This window comes from Temnothorax nylanderi, unplaced genomic scaffold (genome assembly GCF_030848795.1).
Source record: "Temnothorax nylanderi isolate EJ_2023f unplaced genomic scaffold, tnyl_v1.0 TNYL_tig0105_pilon, whole genome shotgun sequence".
Classification (NCBI taxonomy): domain Eukaryota; kingdom Metazoa; phylum Arthropoda; class Insecta; order Hymenoptera; family Formicidae; genus Temnothorax; species Temnothorax nylanderi.
In genome coordinates, this window is record NW_027249167.1 from 68,247 (window position 1) to 77,905 (window position 9,659).

A 9,659-nucleotide genomic window follows, 5' to 3' on the forward strand; every position below is an offset into this window, starting at 1 on the left:
GTGCAAAATGCAATTTAACGTAAGTGCATATACTTTGTATGCGGATCGATTATCTCAACTGTGCTATCGTTTAATTATTTAAAGACATTTACGATATAATTAAGTGTAGCCATTTCATCATAATGATAAATGTGACGTTTGCACAATATGAACGTTGCAACTTGAAAATTTTAACAGTTAACACATTGAATTGCGAGTCTCCATTATGATCGACACTACAGAAAAGGCGCTAAGTCCTATTTCCTTAGCCGCCTCTCTTTTAGGTTTCGGAATTCTTAGATATCCTTTAAACCAGCCTAGATATCGCTTGAGTATTTTCTATATATTAACTGTGTGGAGTGTTTATGCTTATGTGTTATATTACGTGACGATTTATCTGTCTTTGGAAGGAGTATCTCCTGGATTAATAGCAGCTTTTGGGATAACAGTAAATTTGCTTACAGCAATAACATCCATAATTATCACCATTTGCGAATACGAGGTATGAGTTTTATTTATCAATGTTTTAATAAAGTGTGATATCTAAAATAAAACAAACAACATAGAATAGCACATCCTAGAATACAAAAATAACTAATTTCAACATTATTTATTTAATATATTTAAAAATGATAAAACAAATTTCTCTATTTTCGAAATATATTTTATATATTAATTTATATAAGTCAATAAGCTCATACGATTAAATCAGTCAGGAAGAAAAGAGCAATTGAGCCGCAACAGGATGTAAGTGTTGAAAACTATATTATGAATAATTGACAAACGTTTCGGCCCATCATGGGCGCATCACGTCGGCGACATTAAGTTCTGTCGCGTTAGTTTTTAAGAATATGTATCGACACTGAGGATGGCCCCATGATGGGCCGAAACGTTTGTCAATTATTCATAATATAGTTTTCAACACTTACATCCTGTTGCGGCTCAATTGCTCTTTTCTTCCTGACTGATATTAATTTATCTTTATTGAAATTAAAGGTGCAATCAACTAATGAATTTTGTTTTTAATGTTGCTCTTTGCATTAGATAATTTAATGTATACTTTTAATTAAATTTGTATTGTGTACGCTGTGCTTTACAATTAAATGTATCATTATATAAGTATATGCCTTATAAGTATATTAAGTATATTAAATCAGAAGAGGAGTCTCCTAGTTTTATAAATTTTCTGATTGCTGTTATCCTCAGAAATACCGGCAGTATACAAGGAAGTTAGATCTTGTGGATGATACATTGGAAGAGCTCGGTATACCCAAAGAATACCATAAAATGAGAAATTTGACAAGAAAAGCGTTGATTATATGGTTTTTAATGATTTGCGTAACATGGACTTCGGATTCTTTAACGTGTATAGGAATATTCCATGATACAAGAGCCATATTTCTGCCTTTTGTTATGTCTTATTCTATGTACGTTAACAGCATCACGGATATAACGTTTATTCTTCTTCTAAGGTTTGTAAATCTTATTTTGTTATAATCATTTTACCGCGAGTATTATTAAAGTAATTTAATTAAGATAATTTAACTTGATAAATTCTTACCTTCTCAAAATAAATATATTAAATCAAGTACAATACAAAAAAATACATTAAATTATTGTATGTTAATGTTATATTGTAATACACTTCTGTATTTATAAAATTAAAAATTTTATGCAAACAAAGATAATAGACGAATAGGTTTCTCATGTTTTTACTTTGTTACGCCTAAAGAAATTTACGCTTTTTCTAAATATTTTTTAAATTATAGACATATCGGTGCAAGGCTAGATAAAATAAACGATCATATTAAGCAACTATCAGAAACAGAAGACTGTGGACTAAGATGCAAGTGGAAAAAATTTCTTGTCGTTAATGGTTACAACGTTCGAAATGCTAAAAATCGCAAACACATATTATGGATCGTAATGTAAATTACAAATTTTCTAATATTCATGTAAAATAAACATAAATATAACTTTTATTCTGTTTTACGACGTGATAAATCTTTCGATAAATCAGCTCTAATCGCGCTAATTCGTCTAATTGTAAGACACTAACGCGATATATAGACATATTGTATTTTAAAAATAATAGATTAATAAATACAAATATATTTCTAATAATTATTTGTTTATTAAAATAATATCTTTTTAGACATCTCCATTTGGAACTTTGCCGAACAGCTCGTGATATAAATGGTTTCTTCGGAGTACAAATGACTTTGCGAATGATAACCTATTTCGTTGTCTTAAACGGAGGGTCTTACTTTGAATATTACACGATATTACATCTAAAAGAAATAAACAGTAACATAATATTAAACACATTTCTTTCTAGTATGATATGGTTTCTCGTATTTTTAACAAAACTCATGTCAGTGAATCACATTTGCGAAAGCGTTAGCGCTAAGGTAAACATATTAATTGAATCAAAATCATTTTTGCAAATTATAAAAAAGTTACACAACAAATAACATAATCTTAAATCTTTCTTGAAGATTAATAATTGTAAATAACAATCAAATTGAAATAAACGATAACATTGCAAACAATTCTTTGCGGTAATAAAACAGATTCAGAAATTTCTGCTTTATATGTAAAAATACCAATTTGTTATTGAAAACAATACAATTATAAATGTAAACAAATATAATTAAGTTTATATCATTTCAGGCGCACAAGACCAAGAGCATTATCCACAAATTAACAAATCTCATTTGTTTTGCGGAAGCTCGCGAAGAGGTGAAATGTTTTCTATATAATCCATCTCTTGATTCAAAATAATTTTTATTTAAATTAAAATAAAAATTGCATTATAATGTAACACAGATTTATCAGTTTGTTTTGCAAATATCATTACGGCCATTGAAGTTTAGCGGTTGGGGACTATTTTATTTTAGCTACGCCTTTATTCGTAAGGTTAATCATCTTTAATATTATTCCTACCTTTATGCAGAATTTTAGCTTACTAAGTTGCAAAATTTCCAATAATAATATTTCTGTTTGTTATCTCTCTTCAGTTTTTCGTCTGGACTCTCACCATCGTTATTTTTATGGCGCAAATGGATTTTGTTCCTGTATGGAACAAAAAAATGTAGCTACAGCAAGTAGCGTGAAATATATGCGATTGTGAAATTTATCACACTCAATTTCTAACTTATTATTCAATATTTCTATTTAATATTGTAATCTAAAGCTATAAATAAATAAATTGATTTATAAAATATTCAGTGTAAATAATTACAATTAATTTAATATTTTTTATATGTCACGTTAATGTTTCATATACATTTATTTATATTGTTACATCAATTTATATTGTCTACGAATTGTATACATCTATTTCTATATTAAATAAGAGCTCTTTTAGTATTTATAAATTATATCTTGATTGAGGAATATTAAATAACATATTAAATAAGGATTCTTTTCCTGGAGGCGAGGAGAAGGGCAGGGAATGACATAGGAGTAAAGATTCAGGAGGACAAGTCAGTGGAAAGGAGAGATAGGGAGAGGGAGGAGAGAGAAGGGAGAATGGAAAGGAGACTGGAGGGGCATAGGAGTACAGGGAGAACGGAGGAGGACGAATTAACAAAAGGGATGGAGGAGAAACTCCTCATGGAGTCGGACGAGGAATTGGGGGATAAGGGAAAGAAAGAATGGGCCAAATAGAGGAGAGCCGTAACGAGAAGGAAGGAGGACGAAAGACGAAGCCCAGGGAGAAGATGATGAAGAAGAGGGGGAGGGAGGGTAATAAATTGTAAGGTCATGGCCAGGCACGGGGGAGTTATATTTTTCTTTGAATTTAAGCTTTGATTCTGTGTGTTTTTGATATGAGTTCGGAGTTTGTAAGAGGTTTGGGAACGTTACTCATTTAAAAAAAAAAACGCCTTGTAAACCCTGTGGGGAAACGCAATAAATACACATACAAATAAGGATTCTTTTAATTTAAAATGTTAATGCTTGATCAACGAGATATATAAGCTTATAAATTGATTTCTTATAAATTTCTTTTTATTATAAATATATAGCCACTTTACCTCTAATACTATAATTTTCATAAAAATTCTAATACAAAGTTAGATACCTTAATTGAGCAGTGTCTGCAAGCTAAAACCAATTTAATCATTAGCATTAATAGTGTCAAGAGACACTAGGCTATGTCATTGGTCATTGTGTATGTTTACGGAAAAGTTAGATATAATATAACGCTAATGCATTGATCTATGTAGGGGAGACCGGGGTTAAAACGTCTACGGGGTAAATACGTCTAATCAAATATCTCGGAACCTGTATATTGTGCGAACTCGCTATTAACATTGTAAACGCTGCTTATAGTACCCATGTGACCAACGGAGTTTCGGCAGATTACCTGCCGTGTTATGATTTTTACGAAGGCAAACGTGTTTTCGAAAGGTGAAAGTTACATTTTCTGCGCGTGGAAATTTTGTAATATCTGCAATAATATTTGCTCTCCAAATCTCGAGGTACGTGATTATAAAGAGTAATGCATGCTGAACACGAATCCAGTGTAGTTTTTTCATTATCGTTGATGTCTAATATTTCGTGGGCGATCAAACCTGAAACTTGTGTTTGGGGCTAATCGGTCAGTAAGCAGTTCGGGTGCATTTCCAAGGCATTTTCGGGCTCACTGCATATGGAATATGGATGAGACGGGAATTACAACCGTTCAGACACCGAATAGAGTCATCGGACGTCGAGGAGTGAAACAAGTCGGGCGAGTGACTTCTGCGGAAAGAGGAACCCTCGTAACTATTTTTTAATAATGTTTCGCATAAAAATTTTAAATAAATTTTTATATTTTTCTCTTAAAAAACAATTATTGCATGTATCCTATTATTTTTTAGGATTAGATGTACGTATATGTATTGAAAATGCAGTGCAGACTGTTATACCCCGGCATTTTTGAGATTTCAATTTTTCCACCGTTGTCGTTTTTGCTCTATACCGGTTAAACAAAGCGACGTAGACAAAAATTTCCTATATAAATTTTGTAGCTAAAGGTTCACTCTTTACAGTGGTATACCACTTTTAACTACCATTATTTATTTTGTTGTTAAAAATCGGCACCGAAAAAAAACGGACTGTTTAGCCCCGGTCTCCCCTATTATTCTATCGCCTTAATAACGAGTTATATATCGGCTACAATTTTTTGCTCTTAGTTTTCAATAATTGTTAATAATTTTCTTACAGCCAATATATACATTTTTATTTGTTTAATCCATACAGTTAGTTTAAAATAAATTCTGTCACAAATATCAGTCACAAAAAAATTAGAGCGCAAAAATTAATTTCTTTACATAATCGTGTAACAAGACTAAATAAGACAAAGAACACACGTCATATTGTAAATTTCCTTCAGTTTTTCACCATAGTCATAAAGTATGTATTTATTTAAATAATTAATAAACACATTATTATAAATATCTATATAAATTGTAATACTTCAAAAAGATAAAGCAAATAATAATATTGTGTAATCATATTCCTTTTCAATTAACACGATTTATTGGTACTATAAAACATAATATAATAAAATTAATCAACTTCTTTAAAGAACTTAATCAAAATTATGTCGAAATTAAATTTTATTACATTATTTTAGCGTTTTATATAACGCAAATAAATATGCTTGGAAAGTGCAAAATGCAATTTAAACGTAAGTGCATATACTTTGTATGCGGATCGATTATCTCAACTGTGCTATCGTTTAATGATTTAAAGACATTTACGATATAATTAAGTGTAGCCATTTCGTCATAATGATAAATGTGACGTTTGCACAATATAAACGTTGCAACTTGAAAATTTTAACAGTTAACACATTGAATTGCGAGAGTCTCCATAATGATCGACACTACAGAAAAGGCGCTAAGTCCTATTTCCTTAGCCGCCTCTCTTTTAGGTTTCGGAATTCTTAGATATCCTTTAAACCAGCCTAGATATCGCTTGAGTATTTTCTATATATTAACTGTGTGGAGTGTTTATGCTTATGTGTTATATTACGTGACGACCTATCTGTCTTTGGAAGGAGTATATACTGGATTAATAGAATCTTTTGAGATAACAGTAAATTTGCTTACAACAATAACATCCATAATTATCACCATTTGCGAATACGAGGTATGAGCTTTATTTAACAATGTTTTAATAAAGTGTGATATCTAAAATAAAACAAACAACATAGAATAGCACATCCTAGAATGTAAAAATAACTAATTTCAACATTATTTATTTAATATATTTAAAAATGATAAAATAAATTTCTCTATTTTCGAAATATATTTTATATATTAATTTATCTTTATTGAAGTTAAAGGTGCAATCAACTAATGAATTTTGTTTTTAATGTTGGTCTTCGCATTAGATAATTTAATGTATATTTTTAATTAAATTTGTATTGTGTACGCTGTGCTTTACAATTAAGTGTATCATTATATAAGTATATGCCTTATAAGTAGGGGAGACCGGGGCAAACTTGACACTAGGCTTTTTGCCAATTTAAATCTATCGTAGAAACTTGCCTTTCCTACTGTAAATGCGTCTTTATGTGCCAGTATTATCAATGGAATTTGGTGACATTCTGAGTTATGGTGTAATTTTTAGCGCGACATAAGCGTTTTTGATGGTAAAAAGTAATTTTTCTGATCCCTCGAAAATTTCTACTCTTTTATCAAGCTTTACTCTTGCGAATCTACCGGTAAGTGATTTTGATAGGAAATTCGATGCTTTATATGAATCTGATAATAGTTTTTGCATATTTTCAAAATTTTTATATTTTTGGAGTAACAAAAGTGAAAAACGACGTTCGGGGCAAAGTCGACACCACGCCGTTTTATCAGCTCCCAATAACAAACGATGCTTATCATGCAGCTATATATAGCTCATGACAAATGTGTGTGCACGTCTAATCGCGAATTTATTTGCATAAATTGTTTTTCAGACATGAGTTTAGATGAAAATAATTGAATGTTTAACAATTTCTGTTCTCATTATTTCCAACGATTGTTTTACTTAATTCCGAATTTTTGTACTTTTTAAATACACGATAAACAATGTATGTTTAGTTTCAGACAATAAAAAATAAGTTCCAGATCAAATTGTGTCGATCAGGCAAAGTGTCAAGTTTGCCCCGGCATTTTTCAATTTGAAAATTTGTCTTTGCGTCACTTTTCCTTTCCTGGGAGCAAAACTAAGCAATGTATAGCAAAATTTCCTTAAGCAATTTTGTACCTGAAGGAACACTCTTTAAATGTATACCATTAAATTTGCTTGAAAATTTTAATTAATTGTTAAAAATTGCCTTTGAAAAAATTGTGTCGAGTTTGCCCCGGTCTCCCCTATATTAAGTATATTAAATCAGAAGAAGAGTCTCCTAGTTTTATAAATTTTCTGATTGCTGATATCCTCAGAAATACCTGCAGTATACAAGGAAGTTAGATCTTGTGGATGATACATTGGAAGAGCTCGGTATACCCAAAGAATACCATAAAATGAGAAATTTGACAAGAAAAGCGTTGATTATATGGTTTTTAATGATTTGCGTAACATGGACTTCGGATTTTTTAGCGTGTATAGGAATATTCCATGATACAAGAGCCATATTTCTGCCTTTTGTTATGTCTTATTCTATGTACGTTAACAGCATCACGGATATAACGTTTATTCTTCTTCTAAGGTTTGTAAATCTTATTTTGTTATAATCATTTTACCGCGAGTATTATTAAAGTAATTTAATTAAGATAATTTAACTTGATAAATTCTTACCTTCTCAAAATAAATATATTAAATCAAGTACAATACAAAAAAATACATTAAATTATTGTATGTTAATGTTATATTGTAATACACTTCTGTATTTATAAAATTAAAAATTTTATGCGAACAAAGATAATAGACGAATAGGTTTCTCATGTTTTTACTTTGTTACGCCTAAAGAAATTTACGCTTTTTCTAAATATTTTTTAAATTATAGACATATCGGTGCAAGGCTAGATAAAATAAACGATCATATTAAGCAACTATCAGAAACAGAAGACTGTGGACTAAGATGCAAGTGGAAAAAATTTCTTGTCGTTAATGGTTACAACGTTCGAAATGCTAAGAATCGCAAACACATATTATGGATCGTAATGTAAATTACAAATTTTCTAATATTCATGTAAAATAAACATAAATATAACTTTTATTCTGTTTTACGACGTGATAAATCTTTCGATAAATCAGCTCTAATCGCGCTAATTCGTCTAATTGTAAGACACTAACGCGATATATAGACATATTGTATTTTAAAAATAATAGATTAATATATACAAATATATTTCTAATAATTATTTGTTTATTAAAATAATATCTTTTTAGACATCTCCATTTGGAACTTTGCCGAACAGCTCGTGATATAAATGGTTTCTTCGGAGTACAAATGACTTTGCAAATGATAACCTATTTCGTTGTCTTAAACGGAGGGTTTTACTTTGTATATTACACGATATTACATCTAAAAGAAATAAACAGTAACATAATATTAAACACATTTCTTCCTAGTATGATATGGTTTCTCGTATTTTTAACAAAACTCCTATCAGTGAATCACATTTGCGAAAGCGTTAGCGCTAAGGTAAACATATTAATTGAAAAAAATCATTTTTGCAAATTATAAAAAAGTTACATAACAAATAACATAATCTTAAATCTTTCTTGAAGATTAATAATTGTGAATAACAATCAAATTGAAATAAACGTTAACATTGCAAACAATTCTTTGCGGTAATAAAACAGATTCAGAAATTTCTGCTTTATGTAAAAATACCAATTTGTTATTAAAAACAATACAATTATAAATGTAAACAAATATAATTAATTTTATATCATTTCAGGCGCACAAGACCAAGAGCATTATCCACAAATTAACAAATCTCATTTGTTTTGCGGAAGCTCGCGAAGAGGTGAAATGTTTTCTATATAATCCATCTCTTGATTCAAAATAATTTTTATTTAAATTAAAATAAGAATTGCATTATAATGTAACACAGATTTATCAGTTTGTTTTGCAAATATCATTACGGCCATTGAAGTTTAGCGGTTGGGGACTATTTTATTTTAGCTACGCCTTTATTCGTAAGGTTAATCATCTTTAATATTATTCCTACCTTTATGCAGAATTTTAGCTTACTAAGTTGCAAAATTTCCAATAATAATATTTCTGTTTGTTATCTCTCTTCAGTTTTTCGTCTGGACTCTCACCATCGTTATTTTTATGGCGCAAATGGATTTTGTTCCTGTATGGAACAAAGAAATGTAGCTACAGCAAGTAGCGTGAAATATATGCGATTGTGAAATTTATCACACTCAATTTCTAACTTATTATTCAATATTTCTATTTAATATTGTAATCTAAAGCTATAAATAAATATATTGAATTATAAAATATTCAGTGTAAATAATTACAATTAATTTAATATTTTTTATATGTCGAGTTAATATTTCATGTACATTTATTTATATTGTCACATCAATTTATATTGTCTACGAATTGTATACATCTATTTCTGTTAAATAAGAACTCTTATTTTAGCATTTATAAATTATATCTTGATTGAGGAATATTAAATAACATATTAAATATAAGGATTCTTTTAATTTGAAATGTTAATGCTTGA

At 29.4% G+C, this 9,659-nt stretch overlaps 2 protein-coding genes across 2 annotated transcripts; both read left to right on the top strand.

Annotated features, from left to right (window-relative positions):
- Positions 1-3,205, top strand: LOC139775794 (putative gustatory receptor 28b). The gene is made up of 7 exons (XM_071712067.1): positions 1-481; positions 1,186-1,451; positions 1,749-1,907; positions 2,135-2,390; positions 2,653-2,721; positions 2,809-2,898; positions 3,000-3,205. Exons 1-7 carry the CDS (start codon positions 206-208, stop codon positions 3,075-3,077), a joined length of 1,194 nt encoding a protein of 397 aa, XP_071568168.1. The 5' UTR covers positions 1-205; the 3' UTR covers positions 3,078-3,205.
- Positions 3,206-5,847: 2,642 nt separating this feature from the next.
- LOC139775799 (putative gustatory receptor 28b) lies at positions 5,848-9,429 on the top strand. Its single transcript, XM_071712075.1, has 7 exons — positions 5,848-6,123; positions 7,413-7,678; positions 7,976-8,134; positions 8,362-8,617; positions 8,877-8,945; positions 9,033-9,122; positions 9,224-9,429. Exons 1-7 carry the CDS (start codon positions 5,848-5,850, stop codon positions 9,299-9,301), a joined length of 1,194 nt encoding a protein of 397 aa, XP_071568176.1. The 3' UTR covers positions 9,302-9,429.
- Positions 9,430-9,659: the final 230 nt, after the last annotated feature.

Coding starts and splice junctions, on each gene's coding strand:
- LOC139775794 (XM_071712067.1), top strand. CDS start 206: ATGATCGACACTACAGAAAAGGCGCTAAGTCCTATTTCCTTAGCCGCC. Junction 482..1,185: donor TCACCATTTGCGAATACGAG/GTATGAGTTTTA, acceptor TGTTATCCTCAG/AAATACCGGCAGTATACAAG. Junction 1,908..2,134: donor CACATATTATGGATCGTAAT/GTAAATTACAAA, acceptor ATATCTTTTTAG/ACATCTCCATTTGGAACTTT.
- LOC139775799 (XM_071712075.1), top strand. CDS start 5,848: ATGATCGACACTACAGAAAAGGCGCTAAGTCCTATTTCCTTAGCCGCC. Junction 6,124..7,412: donor TCACCATTTGCGAATACGAG/GTATGAGCTTTA, acceptor TGATATCCTCAG/AAATACCTGCAGTATACAAG. Junction 7,679..7,975: donor ACGTTTATTCTTCTTCTAAG/GTTTGTAAATCT, acceptor TTTAAATTATAG/ACATATCGGTGCAAGGCTAG.